Source organism: Dermochelys coriacea, chromosome 6 (assembly GCF_009764565.3).
Source record: "Dermochelys coriacea isolate rDerCor1 chromosome 6, rDerCor1.pri.v4, whole genome shotgun sequence".
Classification (NCBI taxonomy): Eukaryota; Metazoa; Chordata; order Testudines; family Dermochelyidae; genus Dermochelys; species Dermochelys coriacea.
This window is the reverse complement of record NC_050073.1, coordinates 84717822-84736737: the sequence shown is the minus strand read 5'-3', so window position 1 is coordinate 84736737 and position 18916 is coordinate 84717822. Positions and strand designations below refer to the sequence as shown.

At 41.2% G+C, this 18916-nt stretch overlaps 1 protein-coding gene across 2 annotated transcripts in view; it reads left to right on the top strand.

The window, feature by feature from the left end:
- Positions 1-6327: 6327 nt before the first annotated feature.
- The window catches only part of SEC23A (SEC23 homolog A, COPII coat complex component), a 49076-nt gene continuing 36487 nt past the window's right edge, over positions 6328-18916 (top strand). The window contains exons 1-2 of one of the 2 annotated variants that reach the window (XM_038405885.2): positions 6328-6661; positions 15398-15639. In XM_038405885.2, the coding sequence (XP_038261813.1) occupies positions 15419-15639 (221 nt within the window). In that variant the 5' untranslated portion in view covers positions 6328-6661; positions 15398-15418. The remainder of the gene's footprint in view (positions 6662-15397; positions 15640-18916) is intronic. The other variant, XM_043516445.1, reaches the window with a different exon arrangement.

Sequence of the window (18916 nt, the reverse complement as noted above, 5' to 3'; positions counted from 1 at the left end):
TGACCTGCCAAAATAACATTGCAATATGACCATTGTTATGCACAAACTCAGAAATACTGAAACCTTAGCACAAGCTTGGTATGTAGCTCTCAGCTAGGAAACAGAATGTGAGTAAAATTGTGCAAAGACAGACAGGTCTACAGAGAACTGCCATGTACTAAGTTTATAATTCAGGGCACACTTGCCCACTTCTTTACTGACCACAGGTCATCTCTTGACATAATTTCTGGACCCAGAAACACACTAAGCCAACTTTGCCACTGCACTTCAACCTAGAACCAGGTGTACCACAGCTTTCCCCTCATTTTAACAGTCCTGAATCAGACACCTTTTCACACTTTAGTACACTTGTGTACAGATCTACAGAATGGGTTTGCTGTCACTATGGCCACAAATTAATGGCAGAATAAAATGTAACAGTTGGCCAAGAGATTTATGTCTCATCATTGCCTTTTGGGGGCTGATGTATCACAGTGGAATGATGGATTGGGACTGAAGATAGAGAGGAGGAAGTTTCTACACCATCCCTATGAGAAAACCTCTTGAAGGGCTAACCTTTGGCTTAACACGCAGAAATACCAAGCAATACCATATATACCAAGCACACTTGTGCCCAAATAGTTCTCTGATGTTAATCCACAAATTATAAAGCAATTAAATCTCCAAAATGCCATTGAATCTATTTAGCTCTTTAATAACAATTTTAAAGGACCAAAGCTAGTGTTCTAACCTAAATTTCAGCATTAGCAAGTGTTTCTTTCAGTGCCAGTGCTTAAGATTCAATCTTTCTCCATTTAAGTCAATGGAGGTTTTGCCATTAGTAAATTATTTCTTGATTTCAAAATTTGTCTCATCTGACAACTCCCCTTGCTTTCTGTAAAAGCAGAAGGAAAGATCAGTGAATTTAGGAGGTTGACAGGAACTGGACTTTTATATACAGGGATCCATTGCCTGTCTTTTGCCCCATGTCTCAGAGAAATAAACTAACCATCTTTGGTAAATCTTAAAACCAGCTCTTTTATTTCAGGCTGACACTTCCATCAAGTGAGTACACATTTCAGCCAAAAGATGGCACATACACACAAGCCATCTTAAATGAAGGCAAAGGGACATTTAAAAACCAAACAACAATGTACATTATAGAGAACATAAAACTTTCTCAATCCCCTGTGTCAAATGAGAATAATGATACTTCCCTTCTCTGTAAAACAATTTGAGATCTATGGATAAAAAGCACTATAAGATCTAAATATTAATTAATAATAAAATAATAATAATAAAATAATTAAATATAGTGCCTGCTCTAGGCAATGATACAAATATTTTATGTACTTATTCCTGAAGGGTCAGAGAAAGGATTTTTAAATTTTACTGCACACACTGCATTTATTGTATTTTTTAAAAAAAACTATTTGAAAGGCACTTTTGGTTGTTTCTTCTATATTTGAGCAGTTCTGAACAAGCAATGACCTTCAACTTTCCTCTCCATTCATTTTTATTTGCTTTTAAGGTGTATCTCATAACCATTTACGTGTAACAGGCAGCTTTACTCTGAAACCAGGATGTAACTTCCTATTAGTGCAAGTGACAAGTGTTAACATCACTTGAAATAAGACCTGCTTAATCAAAACTACGTTGGCATTTCAGGAGAGTTGGACACAGTGGTAAAAGTAAAACCTTAACTTTGTCAATATATAAATAGATTTCTTGAAAATATTCAGATTTTAGGATCTATGATTTTATCTGGCGTGAAGACAAGAATTATAAAAGAGAGAATCAGGGATTTTGATGCAGCAAGTTTAAATTTTTTCCTGAACATTTCTAATGCTGCTTTTTGAAGCTGAATAATGTACTTTGAACTAATTACTTACTTTTAAATGGACTATTACAGGAAAAATTGATGGTTTTCCTAGGACTATCAAGAAACAAGACCTAACAATGGAATTCCTGCAATATCTGGCAGAGCTAACTATGATTCAGAGGATGAAGAAGAGAAAACAGTCAGACCTGAATAGTCTTTCTCCTTATCAACTGCCTAGGAGTTACAAAGGAGTAATTTCTTGAAGAAGAGGTGAGTTGCCACCTGTTGATGTGAACTGATGATTCAAAATCTAACACACAAATCTGTAACATATTGCAATAAGGTAAGCAAAATAAAGTAGAATTACCATATATTGTAACACCAGGGGATAACAGAAAAGAGATTTTCTGATTACGGTGATTGCTTGTATTTTGACCTGTTTATCCATTCCATATATGTATCTATGTGTCCATCCAGGTACTTTTGCTTCCCATTGAGGTCCCCGCCACCACAAAATCTGTGCACCTTCCTGAAGGGCTCTTCGGGACACAAGAAATGTGGGACTGGGCCCTTATAAAATTAAATATTTATTCTTACAATGATTGGTAACAAAAATATTTTATACCTCTTATCCTCACTGGGCTTTCACTATATTGTACCCTCCTGCTTTTCTTTCTTTCTTTCTTTCTTTCTTTCTTTCTTTCTTTCTTTCTTTCTTTCTTTCTTTCTTTCTTTCTTTCTTTCTTTCTTCATAGTTAGCTCTCTGCTGCTGTCTACAGGGGTACTCCAGGGCTCTGTCCTTGACCCTCATTTCTTTTCCCTTTACACCCTTTCTTTGGGCACCATAATATTGAGGGAGTTTTTCCATCTGCTTTAACAGCACCTGCCAAGGGACTATTTGGGGCTCCAGCCTTTTTTTGCAGGATAGGGAGTCTGCATACCCTCAGCTCACAGTTCAGTATTTTCTCCAACTGACAGTGTGACAACTCTCTCCAACAGAGAGTGTGTAGCAGAACTCTGAATCTCTCCATTTAGGCAGTGTGGGACCCTGTTTTTGTCTGCAAGCCCCTTAAGTCATGAAGCCAGCCTGGTAATTCAGACCATAAGATGACTGGTGAATAGCAGTGAAGATAGTAATTGTGTAGAATTTCACCACAACCATAGTTAAAGTACAAATAATGGATGTAATGATGTTATAGTCACTCATAATTGATTCACTGATATTAGATGGTCATTACCATGTGACATATATTTTCAGATTCTGTGAGAAAAAGTGCAAGAGAGATGATAAGTGTTTTGCTCCCCACAATCAATAAGATTCCTCAGAAAAGACTACAGTTACTGCTTTGTCCAGGACATTTTAATCCTCTTTCTTGGAGTTGTTGGTTAAAATCTTTCTGGCATGGTAACATTGCTTTGCAAACTGAATTACTGTAAGAATTTTGTTTTAGAAGAAAACAAAAACTGATACAGTAGCTTGTAGCCTAAACAAAAACTCTGATACATTGAGGGTTAAATGCTATTGTTACTTGCTAAAGTATTTTGGAAAATTCGCATTTAAACAAATTAATTTGGAAACATAATCAGGGACAGTCATATGAAGAAATGAAAAGTGTAATAATATCCTGTTTTATTAGGTATCTCCTTGAATATAACCGTTACTCTTTGGATACTTAGGTGACCACTTCTGATGTCCCCTCCATATGTGCTGACTCCGTGGGTGCTCCAGGGCCCAGGTAATCAGCTCCTCCTCCCCAGCACCTCCTGCCTGCCAAGGATCAGATGTTCAGTGGAGGGCAGGAGGTCCTGGGGGCGGGAGGGGGAGGATTGGGAGCAGAAAGAAGCAGAGCGAGAGTACGGTGCGCTCAGGGGAGGGGGCAGAAGGGGCCGGAAGAGGTAGAGTGGGGGGGGGAGTGGGGGTGGGAAGAAGCAGGGCAGGGATGGGGCCTTGGGGGAAGGGGTGGAGTGGGAGCAGGGCCTGGGGTGGAGTTGGGGGTTGAGCATCCCCCAGGAAATCAGAAAGTCAGCACCTCTGGTCCCCTCTACCATTTCATTGTTATTCTATAGGGTTACCAGATAGCAACTGTGAAAAAACGGGACGGGGGTGAGGGATAATAGGCGCCTATATAAGAAAAAGTCCCAGAAAACGTGACTGTCCCTTTAAAACGGGACATCTGGTCACCCTATTATTATATATGATTATTAACATACACTTCCATTCCTATATACAAATATTTTAAATGGTTAAACATTGTATGTTTCAAATAAACTATAATAATTCATAGGGTAAAATGCAAATGCATAACACAGAAGTTTCATTAAAATATATATATAAGCTATCTGGTATCATTACTCTGAAATAAGTAAGAGATTTGAAGTGTTTGCTTGTCTCTTCCACCAAAAGAAGTTGGTCCAATAAAAGATATTACCTCACCCATCTTGTTTCTCTCATAACTAAGGGGTGACAGTTAGATTTATGAAATAAAATAATCTATTGAAATATAGCACATACATGCTTATGCAAAGTTTAGTTACTAAAACTAAAATAATACAGTCTAGCCAATTTAAAATAACAACTAGGTATTCTGTTTTAAATTTATTTTGGTAAACCGTAACAAGAAAAAATAATTGTGCCTGAAAGAAATAAAGCAGATTATTTTGGGGAACTAAGCACTGATATTTGGAACATGGATTAATTATTGATCTAAATGGGGAAACTCTGTATTCTTTCTTTACATAATTTATTATACTTTTAGAAATAACAGAAGGAATATTGCTTTTACACAACAGACAAGCAGTCTAAACAAATAATAGAGTAATTTTGAAAGCAGTGAGAAAAAGCAATTCTGAGAAAATATTCATACCACCTTACAGAATAAAAAGCACCCAAAACACCTATTAAGTACAAATCCTAAAAGATAGGCAACATGAAAAGTGAATTTGTGGAACCTGGGAATGTTCTAGCTGTCTTCTCTGTACAAAGAGTTTACCTGAAACGGACCATAGAGTAGAAAAAACAGGACTGAGAACAAAAATGTATACAAATACATATATGTACACACACCATCTGTGTATGTATATAAAAATAAATAAAGAGTGATGTAATGGTTTCACAATACCATCTAACCATATAAATATAATCAAATCTGTGGTAGAAATATTACAATAGAACATCGTTGTCAGCTAAGTTGAAAAAGTAAAGAAAGGTAAACGCTCCCTCTGGTGGTTGTTGATCAAAAATAATTTTCAACTATTTTGAGAGTGATACCAACATTGTGCACAAAGATTTAGAATTAGAAATTCTAAAACAATAAGAAAACCCACAAAACATACAACAAAGTTGGGAAAATAATTAGAAATGACTAATTATGAAGAGCTTCCAGATATTACACGTGATAAAAGTCTGTAAAAGGTGGATTCCAGCCAAGCAATTGACAACCTTCCTCCTCCCTGAAAAAAAAAAAATCTAACATTAATAGTATATATTAATAGTATATACAATTAAGAGATTTAATTTCTTAAATATATATATTTTTCTCACAGGACCTCTCCCTCATGCAGTGTGCAACAAAGCCCTTCCTGAATCAGCAAAGCCTTTAAGCATATATTTGGGTATCACAGTAGCAGCCGTGTTAGTCTGTATTCGCAAAAAGAAAAGGAGTATTTGTGGCACCCTAGAGACTAACAAATTTATTAGAGCATAAGCTTTCGTGAGCTACAGCTCACTTCATCGGATGCATCCGATGAAGTGAGCTGTAGCTCACGAAAGCTTATGCTCTAATAAATTTGTTAGTCTCTAAGGTGCCACAAGTACTCCTTTTATATTTGTGTATGTGAGACTACTCACATGCTCAGCTAGGCCTATGCTAAAGTGTTTTCATGGACTGGGCCTGAATGAGTCAGCAGTATGTACTGAATGGGACAAGGGTCCTGAGAATCTGTCCTTAATTTCTGGCCAAATTCTATTTGTAATTACTGGGTAAATCTGCAGTAAACCCAAATTTACACAAGTGCAAATGACAGCACATTTGGGCCCTTCCTAGACAGAATGGACATTGTGTAGTGAATAATACAGCAGGGGTTCAGAGGATTTGTGACTCACTTAGGGCCTGATCCAAAGCTCATTTAAATCAATGGCAGTGCCACATCAGAACCTTGGTGTGTAGCAGAAGGATGGCAGGGAGTCTCTGCACCCTAGTGGTCTGTAGGTTGGAGTGTGGTGCAAGGGGTCCCCCTCACCCAGTTGTCTGTGAGGTATGGGTGAGGGGAGTCCCCCTTGCCCAGTTGTCTGTGGGTCAGGGGTGTGGGTGCAGGGACTCCCCCATGCCCTCCTGTCTGTGGGTTGGGGATTTTGGTGGAGGGAGTCCCCCACACCGAGTTGTTTTTGGGTTGGGGGTGTGGATGCAGGGAGTCCCCCAGGCCCAGTTGTCTGGGGATTAGGGGCGCGGGCGCACGGAGTCCCTCATGCCCGGTTGTGGCAAAACCCCGGAGCAGGATGTCAGAAGCCCTGTGCTAGGCGGCAGCACCCGCGGCAGGACAGGGTGGTTCGGCGACTCCCTCGCGGCTCCCCTGAGGTTCAGCCAGACACATTCGCACACCGCGGGAGTCAATTCTGCCCCAGCGGCCCCGGGACGCTCTGCCTGCAGCGCGGGGGCGGATCGGCAGGGGGAGCCATGGGCGGGGGTGCCTGCTCTCCTCCCCGCGGAGACCCCACGGCGGGGCGGGCGCAGCCCCGGCCCGGCCCCGGCCCCGCGCTCTCTGCCCCTTGACGTGGCACGGACAATCCCATCAGCCATGTTGTCGCGTCGGCAGCGCGGGGCTGCTGGGTTCAGTGAGTGAGTCAGGCTGGGACGCTGGCAGGTGAGTGGGGCTGAGGCTCGGCAGCTGAATAACAATTCTGCGCGGAGCGGGGCAGCAAGGGGACGCGGGAGCCCAGCACCCCGGTTTGAGGGGGTGCAAGGGCGCTAGAATCCCCCTGCGCCCCTGCCCTGGGGCTGTGTGTGTTGCACGGAGCCCTCCCCTGCTGCCTGGGAGGGGGGGGGGTCTTCAGGGAGAACCCCGGTGCCCGCGGCTGTGTGCGGTGCAGGGAGACCCCCATCCTAGTTGTCTGTGGGGTGGTGGGGCAGGGAGCCCCCCCCCACCCCAGTTATCTGTGGGTTGGAGGGTGGATGCAGTTGTCTCTGGGTTGAGGGGAGTGGTGCAGGGAGCTCTCCCCAACTTGTTAGTGGATGGGGAGGGGGATGCGGGGAGTCCACCCCAGCGCCTGAGGTTTGGGTGGTGTAGGGAGTCAAAGTCCTGTCACCCCTATGCTGTGGGCTGGGGTATGCGTGTAGAGAGCCCATTGCAAGAACCCCTCCCCCAAGTGCATGTGCTTCGGGCTCGGCGGTGTCAGAGCCCCCTCCTGTGGCTGTGAGGCTGGAATTTGGGATACTGGCCATTCAAGAACAGCAGTTTGCTGATATGTTATACTCTGGCCTGCTCCGTAGGACTGGGTGGGATCAGCGGTATAAGAGGAGATGCTCAGTTCTGTTGAGGAGGGGAGCTGTCTTACTGACACAGCAAAGAATAGTTAAAGTGCTACAAACCCCTAGCGTAGATGTGGTTATACTAACTAGTATCAAGGTGCTTATATTGGTATAGCTCGGTGGTTCTCAACCTATTTACTATTGCGGGCCGCGTTCAATACTACCTATTTGGCCTTGAGGATGTCACATGGGCCGCAAGCAGCTTATGGGCCATAGGTTGAGAACCACTGGTATAGCTTATATCCGTAATTTTTCAGAAATCAGGTGTAAGTATCCTTTATTGATATTACTGAGCCCACACTAGGGGATTGGAGGGACCATAGCAGTTCCTAAATAGCTAGAGTCATAGCAGTACAAAAACTGCTTGTAGGTAAGCCCATATGCAGCAAAAGTCTTCCCCTCCTTAGATGGGCTTTAACTTACTCTACTCTTAAAATCAGTCCCTAATGGAGGGGACTTGGGAAGCAGGTCTGGAGTACTGGTGTGCTCAAGAAGAAAATCACAGAAAAGTGAGGAATTAATGAAGCTGCTGCTGACCATTTATTACTGTCTGGTTAAATTCTGTCATTTTGACAATTTACAGTTAATGCTGATCTGTGCCAACTATTTTCCCTAATTTAAACATTTTGGAATTGGAACATATTTGTCTGATTTTTTTTCTTCTGGTGTAAAAATTAGAAAGAAAATAACCAAATCAGAAATAAAGCTAATAATGACCTAATAAGCTGCTTAAAGTGTGATTACCACAGTTTCAAGCTTACCAGTTTAATTTTATTTTAGAATGAGTATGTACTACATTATATTGTTTTTATGGTATTGAAATATGACTGCTGCCCCACTGGGATCCTTAGAAAAACAAGATGTTTATTTTTAGGGTATCGGTGGTGTTCAGATGTTCTACGTCAGTTGAGTAGGTTTTATTTTGAAATAAATTAAAGAGGTTTAGAAATATTTAAAGGTATTTGCAAGTGCTGTAATAAAGGAGGGGGTATTAAAAGAATGAATCTGTGTTGAAAAAAAACATATTATTGCTTGTTTTGCATCAATCAGCAAACCAACAGCTGTTTCTAGAATGATTACTTAACAGCATATATTTTAAAACTGTACAATTATGGGATATCTTTGTGAAGTATAACAAACATATTTGGTACATACTAAGGGCAAGATCCTAGAAAGTGCTAAGTGCCCTCATATCCCAATGAGATTACTTACATGGGCAAAACTTTACCGAATTAAGCCCTCCAAGTCTATCAGAATGTCTTTGTTTTAGTGAGAAAGTTGTATGTATAACTACAATAACTCAACTGCAAAATCCATATCTTAACAAGCTGGATCCTATTTTGGTAACTTAAACTGTGATACATAAACCAAGTCAGGTCTTGGAAGGAAAGGATGGAAAGAAAGGGGGGAAAATTTAGCATGAAAATGTTTCCTAAATCTAAACAAGAAGCATATGCTATCTTAGAAATGCAAGTGCATTTAACTCGTTGCATATTATGGGGCTTTGTTTGCATGCATGCTCTTCATTTTTATGAGTCACCATACAGAGTTTGCGTACCTTGCCCTCTGTAGAGCACATAACCAAGTAATAAGGGGATAAAAATAAGACTACATGGAGCTACTGTACTTCAAAGTAGGGGAAAAATGAAGGGGAAATAAGACTTTAAAAGATACCGTACAGAAAAAGGGAGTTAGCTTTGAAATACTTTGTCTTAATTTCCGATTTTTACTTATGTCACGAGTAGAGTTGGAGGGTTATTTTTACATAAGAACACAAGAATGGCCATACTGGTCAGACCAGTGGTCTTTCTAGCCCAGTATCCTGCCTTCTGACAGTGGCTAACGTCAAATGTTTCAGAGGGAATGAACAGAACACGGCAATTATTGAGTGATCCACCCCTGTTGTCAAGTTTGAGCATCTGACAGTAAGAGGCTCTGGGACATCCAAAGCATGGGGTTGTGTCCCTGACCATCTTGGCTAATAGCCATTGATAAACATATTCTCCATTAACTTATCTAATTCTTTTCTGAACCCCAGTTATAGTTTTGGCCTTCACAACATCCCCTAGTAATGAGTGCCACAGGTTGTGCATTGTCTGAAGAAGTACTTCCTTTTGTTTTGAACCTACTGCCTATTAACTTCATCAGGTGACCCCTGGGTCTTATGTTACATGAAAGGGTAAATACCACTTCCCTATTCACTTTTTCCACCCCATTCATGATTAAGGCTACATTTTAGTCAGAGGTATTTTTAGTAAAAGTCAGGGACAGGTCATGGGCAATAAACAAAAAGTCAGGGCTCGGTGACCTGTCCGTGATTTTTACTAAAAATACCTGTGACTAAATCTTACATGCTAGGAGGAGGGCGCTCCTGAAGACTGCCGCTGGGGTGGGGGCAGCACGGGGTGATGCTTTTGCTGAGGTGGGGGCAGCACGGGGTGATGCTTTTGCTGGGGTGGGGGCAGCCTGGGGCACCGCTGCAGCTGGGGGTGGCCCAGGGCCTCCTGTTGTTGCGGGGGGAGGGGAGCAGCTTGGGTCCCCCTGCTGTTGGAGAGGGTGGGGGCAGCCTGGGGCCCCCTGTCACTGCTGGGCGAGGGAGTGGCCCGTAGCCCCACTGCCGCTCTGGGTGGGGGGTGGCCAGAGCCCCCCTGCTGCTGCTGCTGGTCTGGGCGGGGGGGCAGCACATGGCCCCACTGCTGCTCCGGGTGGGGAGTGGCCAGGGCCCTGCCGCCACCACCACGGGTCCCAGACTGCTGCTCCAGGGGCTGCCTGAGTAATGGTCGGTGTGGCTGTCCCCTGGGCTTGCCCAGCTGTTGGGGTGGTCTTGGGGTCAGCTGCACCAGCGCTGCAAAATTCACGGAGGTTGCGGAAAGTCACGGAAGCTGTGACCTCTGTGAATGATTCTTAGCCTTATTCATGATTTTACAGACCTCTATCATGTCCCCCCCCAGTCATCTCTTTTCCATACTGAACAATCCCAGTCTTTTAAATCTCTCCTCAGATGGAAGCTGTTCCATACCTCTAACTTTTGTTGCCCTTTTCTGTACCTTTTCCAATTCTAATGTATCTTTTTTTGAGATGGGGCAACCAGAACTGCACACACTATTCAAGGTGTGGGTGTACCCTGGATTTATATAGTGTATTATGAACTATCCCTTTCCTAATAGTTCTTAACGTTTTGTTATCTTTTTGACTGTTGCTACACAATGAACGGAGGTTTTCAGAGAATTATCCACAATGACTCCAAAGTCTCTTCCTTGAGTGGTAACAGCTACTTTAGAACCCATCATTTTACATGTATAGTTGGGATTACATTTTCCATTGTGCATTATTTTGCATTTATCAGCATTGAATTCCATCTGCCATTTTGTTGTTCAGTCTCCCAATTTTGTGAGGTCCCTTTGGACTTAACTATCTTGAGTAATTTTGTATCATCTGCAAACTTTGCCATCTTGCTATTTACCCCTTTTTTTGTTTAAAACTTCATGTATAGTGTCTGAAATAGTGCTCCTCTCGTAATGAGTTGCCATTTCCTATCTCTGTTCAGTAAATCATTTTAACAAAAGAAACTGTTCCCTTCAAATTTGATTCCATAGCTATGCCAGATATCGTTGTTTCTTCATCCACATTGCCTACTATTTTATTTTTCATTGGGGTAACATTCTCTCTCTCACTCTCACCCATGCCCATCTATCTATTTCCCAACATTACAGTGCTGGATCCTGAAATATTAGGGGAGAAGGCTTTTAATTTTTAGTTCCTTTTAAGTACCAGCCTATCCCTCACTCCTTAACTGACTAAATATTTCTCCTCTCTCTGTTCTTTCCCACACATACATCCTAGTTTTTGTGTGTTCTGCCGTTCCTCCCCCCCCCCCAATCTACACTTTGGATGGCCAAGTCTACACTAGGCTACTTTTCTTAAATCTTCCCACCCTGAGTACTGCTGATGTACCTCTACTATTAGTAGCAATGAAGGGAGTGCTAGCGTGGACAGAGTTCCTGGCAGCTCCCTGCATTTTAATTATCATGTCCTGTAGACCTGCTCATAGTAGGATTATATGATATGGTTGTTAAAACACTGGCAGCTAGTCTGTACTTGTGCTCCCACCATTGAACTAGAGCAGTGTTTGAGGGTAGCAACTGTGGAAGAGTTTAAGGAAAAGGATCCAGTCTGTAGACATTGACAATTAGTCTATACCAATCCTATTCAACTTATTACCGATCCTATTCAATTTATTCATAAATGATCTGGAGAAAAGGGTAAACAGTGAGGTGGCAAAGTTTGCAGATGATACTAACCTGCTCAAGATAGTTAAGACCAAAGCAGACTGTGAAGAACTTCAAAAAGATCTCACAAAACTAAGTCATTGGGCAACAAAATGGCAAATTAAATTTAATGTGGATAAATGTAAAGTAATGCACATTGGAAAAAATAACCCCAACTATACACACAATATGATGGAGGGCTAATTTAGCTACAACTAATCAGGAGAAAGATCTTGGAGTCGTCATGGATAGTTCTCTGAAGACGTCCACACAGTGCGCAGCAGCAGTCAAAACGAACAGGAAGTTAGGAATTGTTAAAAAGGGATAGAGAATAAGATGGAGAATATCTTATTGCCCTTATATAAATCCACAGTACACCCACATCTTGAATACTGCATACAGATATGGTCTCCTCATCTCAAAAAAGATATACTGGCATTAGAAAAGGTTCAGAGAAGTGAAACTAAAATGATTAGGGGGTTGGATTGGGTCCCATATGAGGAGAGATTAAAGAGGCTAGGACTTTTCAGCTTGGGAAAAAAGGAGACTAAAGAGGGATATGATAGAGGTATATAAAATCATGAGTGGTGTGGAGAAAGCGAATAAGGAAAAGTTATTTACTTGTTCCCATAATATAAGAATTAGGGGCCACCAAATGAAATTAATGGGCAGCAGTTTTAAAACAAATAAAAGGAAGTTCTTCTTCACACAGAGCACAATCAACCTGTGGAACTCCTTCCTGAGGAGGTTGTGAAGGCTAGGACTATAACAGGGTTTAAAAAAGAACTAGATAAATTCATGAAGGTTAAGTCCATTAATGGCTATTAGCCAGGATGGGTAAGGAATGGTGTCCCTAGCCTCTGTTTGTCAAAGGGTGGAGATGAATGGCAGGAGAGAGATCACTTGATCATTACCTGTTAGGTTCACTCCCTCTGGGGCACTTGGCATTGGCCACTGTCGGCAGACAGGATACTGGGCTGGATGGACCTTTGGTCTGACCCAGTATGGCCATTCTTATATTCTTATCTCTATTTTATCATGCTGTACACAGTCAGTTTTGGGAATGGTTACTGTGGGCCATTTTCAAATTGTCAATTTGCATTGGCAGTTGTTTATTAAGTTTCCCAGTAATGGAATAATAGAACTTTACAATGAAACAAAAATCTAGATACTACATTTACCTTCTGGATAATTTTCACCGCTGATATTTTAGAACTAAAAAACTTGATGTCCATTTAAGGATTATCTGAACTCCTACATCAACACTGTAAACTAGTGGTATATGCCATATCTGAAATATTAAAACTTTTCTAAATGAGAGCCAGATCCCTGGCAATGGGAAGTTTGCCAGGAGACATACTCAGAGATGCACACTGCTTTCAAGCACCCACTAAAGCATAGGTATGGAGCTAGCCTGGCCATGAAATGTGTTGATTTAAGCCCCAGTTCAGCAAGTTACTTAAGTAAGTGCATAGCTTTAATCACTTGGGTAGTCCCACTGAAATCTATGGGACTACTTGTGTTCTTAAAACTGCAGATGTACTTAAGCACCTTGCTGAATTGGATCCTTATAGTATCTTCCGAGGCAACCTCTGCTTAGATGGTTGGTATTGATCGTATTTTAAAGTTTCACCCTCTTTCAGAACACCTACTCCTTCTGTGTACCATTGCCTGCTCTCCATCAAGGCAAATCTTCTTTCCTGTGCAGCTATGCTCATGGGGATGATTCTGACCCTTAGCATTTTTATAACTTAGAAAGTAAGCAATTTACTTATCACTCGAGTGGCTAAGCAAGTATATGAAACTATGGGCCTATCCACACTATGGCTCCAGTCCTGCATTTGGATCCACGTGGATTGATCCTGGACTTGTTTATTTGTTTTTTTTTTTTGCATATATTCAGTTCTGTAACTGTATTAGGCTTGTCTACATTGAGACCTTCTGCTGTTGAGTCTAACATTGTGCAGCCTCACTGCTATCAGTGGTGGCAGTGCTAGAGTAGACTGGTCCACTGGCATTTTAACCACTGTAGGGAATGTGATCGAGTGGTTGCTGACCTTTTGCTTGCGTCCCTTCAACCGCTCCCTGGCCCCTCTGCTGCTGCTATTCCTGGACCTCTGCTCATTCCATCCCCACTGACTAACTTCTGCTCTGTTGCCCACTGTGCCTCCTCTCCCCCCCCCCCGTTCCTTCCCATGGTTCCCTGTCCCTGCTTCTGTCCTCGTCCATTTTATGGCTACTGCCCATTGTCCTTCCTTCTGAATGCTATCCCTTGTCTCCCTGAGCTCCTTTTCCTATCTTCCCAACCCCCTCTTGTATCCTCTCCTCCTATTCCTAACCCTTCTGCGTTAGAATCAGGTTGTGTCCTTTTCATTGCCTAGGTGCAAGCAAGGGGAGCATTGAGAACAGAAGAGAGCGTCCTTGCTCTCAGTGCCACAGTGGTGCCCACCCAGCAGTAGCAATTGCAGGGAATTTCAGTGCTGGGTCAGCATGCAGGTGCTCTGTTGGGACGGAGAAGACTCAGTGCAGAAGAGCTCTCAGAGAATTTAGCTGCTGTACTCTAACAAGTCTTTAATGAGCATATGTGAACTGAGATTTTGTGGAGGCTCATAACTTGGCCAAATTTGGACAGATATTCACAGGAACAGCAAACTACATATCCCTAGTACTGGGGTGATCATCCTGTGTCAAATTTCAAGTTCTTGATGCTAAACTTGGAGGCACCAAAGTTTCTGGTGAATGAAACAGTTGTAAGAATATTTTAACATGCATAAAACAACTTATTTTACCCTAGCCTTGTTGTCTGAAACAAACCATTTTAGCTGAAACAAAAAATACAACCTGAAGCAAACACCTGCCAGGAGAAACTGTTCGGGTTGAATTTAAGTTTGGCAAAGTTACAAGCAACCAAAAACCAGGTCTAGTAAAGGAAAGATTTGGGCAACCTTAAGTATAAGGTTCTACATGTACCACCTGTAATGCTATTCCCCAACAAGCGTATAGAACCCTTATTGTCCCAGAACGTGCACTTCCCTAACCATGGTAGAACACTGTCACACATTTATATTTGTGGATGGGCCCAGTAGTGTGCTTTATTTAAAAAAAAAAATGTTGGTGTGTTATGTCTCTAAATATTGCTTGTGCTCTTAGCACATTCCTATAAACTTTTCTGTCAAAACAGAAAATGTAAGTCATGAGTTTAAAATGATCTCTCTTGAATTAGCTAATGGAAAGTGACAGATTAAATAATTACAGTAAAAGTGGAATGAATAATTAAATCACAGGGAGTGCCATTAGTGGAGATGCCAAGAGCGGTCTACAAAAGAGAGATGACTTTTTTTGTAAAGAAGCCTCATATCTTTTAAAATATGTTTAAAATACTTGCTTTACATTGACCTGACTCCCACTTTCCTCTCCTGAATCTTTGCTTTAATTGTAACACTGCTGGATTGAATTTATGTTCCTCAACCAAGACGAATTTGAAACATGTCATGTTTCAGTGCAGTACATTTATTTTAACTTTGCAAACATTTAGCACTTTTCATGATGTTGCTGCATTCTGAGAGTTTTATTTTCTTCATTTTTTCTTGGAATTCTGTACAATGCATTTAGAATTAGACGTTTTAGAGAATTTCTGAAGGCTCCTTTTTAACTGAATACATAAAATTTCAGTATGTGGCATTTTGTCATGTGTTTAACCAGAAAATATTGGTTGTAATTAAAGCTTTTGTTCCTGATTGTGATTCTTTTCAATATATATATAATTCACATATATCCTGTTAATTTATACCTTTTTATTTCAGAAATAAGAAAATAAGTTAACAATGACAACCTTCCTGGAATTCATCCAGCAGAATGAAGACAGAGATGGAGTTAGATTCAGCTGGAATGTTTGGCCTTCAAGTCGTCTTGAAGCCACAAGAATGGTAGTCCCAGTGGCTTCCCTCTTTACACCACTGAAAGAGCGTCCTGATTTGCCTCCCATTCAGTATGAGCCAGTTCTATGCAGTAGAACCACCTGTCGTGCAGTTCTGAATCCGTTATGGTAATCATAATACATAATTTAGATAATACTTTAATATTTAATATATATAAAATACTTAAATTTTGTATTCAAAAACTTTCCTTCATAATGCTGGTTTGAAAATACTGCATCTCATGCATAAATTGTTATTTATAAAATTTTGCATATTTTAGTCAGAAATGTAGGGCCCAAACCTGTGACGACTAAGGATTTCAGGATCCAGCTCATAGTTGTTTTGAAGGAAGACATTCACAAAAAATTATCCAGTTAATTAAATTGATTTATGTTAACTTTAGTTTGAATCAGGTTATAAGAGTCTGAAGTTTTCAGTAACTGCAAGTCACATGGGATAGTAGATATAGTTTTAAATTTTTTTATCTCTAGAAAATAAATATGAAGAGGTGAGCTAGTGTAATAGCTTTTCATCTTTTGTATAGTTTGGATTCTATGTGACTTATGTTCCTTATAAAATAAATTCATTATTGTCAGCTAGTCCTTTTTGTACTAGATGTTTGCGCACATCACAAAATCAGTTAGCTCAATTTTATGTAATTCAGCGTCCCCAGCTTGGGAGACAAAGGATGGACTTTAACAGCTGTAAAGTAGTGTGTCAGGATAGAGGTCTGTGTTATGTTTTGAAGCTGGAACAGTAGTTGCTTATAGATGAAGTCAGGTCTAGTGTAAGCTTATCCTTATCAGAAGCACTACATTTCACTCAAGGTTTTTTTACATGTAAAATTAAAAGTATGGCTAAACAAAATTTGTAAACGAAGGGTCAGATCCTCAGCTAGTATGAATTCGCCATCTCTTGATGTCTTCATGTAAAGACTGGATGCCTTTTTGGAAGAGACACTTACTCAAATATAAATGATTGGGCTTAGTACAGGGATAATGTGGTAACACTCTGTGGCCTGTGTTACACAGGAGGTCAGACGAGATGATTTGCTCATCCCTTCTGGTGTTAAAATGTATGAATTGGCACAGTTTCATTAACTTCAATAGAGCTATGCCTATTTATAGCAGCTGAGGATCTGATCCAAAGACTTTAGTGGTCATCTTTCTTTAACTCTTCTGCCCTATTATTGCTGTTGTCAGGAGAAGACAAGAATAAGGTTAAAAAAATACTAGGAATCACATACTACTTATTTGTCTAAAGACAGTGGGTGGGATTTTCAAAAGCACCTATGTGACTTGGCAGCACAAGTTCCATTGACTTTTATTATTATTGTTATGGGGTAATAATAATTACTGATCTCTGTAATTTTATATCCTCAGATGAAAGGTGCTATATACTTAAAAAAAAAAAAAAACCAACAAAAAAAACCCCCACATGGTGAACTGTGTCTAAAATTTTTGGATTTTGGACATACTGAATATTTGACATAGCTGTCTTAGGGTGTGTCTCTATTAAAGAAATTTGTTGTGTTTAAACTCAGTTAATTATTTTTTTATCGTGTCTAAGTGGAAGCTATTGCATTAATATCCTGTTTGCAAAAAGAAGGCTGAGAAAATAATGCCTCTGAAGATCAGCTGGCTTGGGATGTGGTAGACAGAGTTGGCATGTACCCTTTCTGTTTGCACAGTCTAACATGGTTTATGTTACTGCAAATAGCAGTGTTGGTGCAATTTGAAATGCGTGTATCTATTTTAATTTTTGGAGGACTTAAGAAATTATAGGTATTTGGTTTACCGTCAGGGACTTTTGCTCTTGGGCATACTTGGAAAACAAGAACATTTATATAAAAACAGCGTATTAACCCTCTCCACAACCCGTTATTACTGAAGGAATCTTTTTGAGTAGGAGTTTTTCTTTTATCATGCTAACTTCTCCTTTTGTCTGGACCAGTAGTGAAGCCATTATTATTATTATTTGTATTACAAGTAACATCAATGGGCCTGAACCCATTGTTCTAGGCACTGTACATACATATAGTAAGAGAGAATCTCTGAATCCAAGAGCGTGCATCTAACCAGACAAGATAGATGGAGGGTAAGAGAAAGGAAGTATTACTTTCCCATTTTACAGGTCGAGAACTGAGACAGAGAGACATAGAGTGACTTGCCTAAAACCACACAGGAAGTCTGTGTTAGAGCTGGGACTGAACCTGGCCTCCTACATCCTAGTCCAATGCCTTAATTATCATCCTTGCTTTCTTATAGCCATAATACTGTGTTAATTACAGCAACTCTTCACTTAAAGTCGTCCCAGTTAATGTCGTTACATGGCTGATCAATTAGGGAACATACTCGTTTAAAGTTGCGCAATGCTCCCTTATAACGTTGTTCCGCAGCTGCCTGCTTTGTCCACTGCTTGCAGGAAGAGCAGCCCATTGGCGTGAGCTGGTGGGGGCTTGGAACCAGGGTGGACCCCCCCATCAGCTTCCTGCTTCCCTAAGTTCCCTGTGTCACAGTGGCCCAGCAGGCTATCAATTGCCAGCAGTTCAGCTGTCCCTCCCCCCACTGCCCTGTGCTGCTCCGGCCCTTTGCCTTGGAGCTGCTCCCCGAGCCGCCTCCTTGCTGTGTGGGTAGAGGAGGGGGGAAGAGGGAGGCTAATGTCAGGGTGTCCCTCTCCCACCTGCTCCTGCCCTCTGCTTACCCCCTCTCTATAGAGCTGGGCGGGGGGAGACAGGGCTCAGGATGGAGGGAGCTTGCTGACAGCAGCTGCTGTCTCAACTTGCTGATCTACTTAAAACGGCAATGTACTTAGCGTAGGGTCAGTGTACTTAAAGGGGCAATGCGCATCTCTCTCTCTCTGTCTCACACACAGGTTGTGTGTCTCTGTCTGCTATGCTGTCTCCCCTCCCTCCATTTGTGCTGCCTTGTAGAGTGTGATACTACATTAACAACAATGCGTTAACCCTTGAGGGATCAGCCAAGTGCTACTTCATCATTTAGCAGTAAGGCATTCCCTGGGAAATATCCCACCCTCTTCCACCCTCTGACTTCAATACCTCCATCAAGCTTCACAATCATCGTTGCTGCGTACAGTATTAAATTGTTTACTTAAAACTTGTACTGTGTGTGTGTGTGTATGTATGTATACATAAAATATAATATAATCTTTTGTCTGGTGAAATTTTTTTCCCCTGGAACCTAACCCCCCCCATTTACGTTAATTCTTATGGGGAAATTTGCTTAACATCATTTTGCTTAAAGTCACATTTTTCAGGAACATAACTACAACGTTAAGTGAGGAGTTACCATATATCAGTCTGCTGCTATTGAAATAATTACAAAGTTATACGTTCTTTATTGTGAATTTACAGCAGGATCATTAAGGAGAAGATGGTGAGGGGGA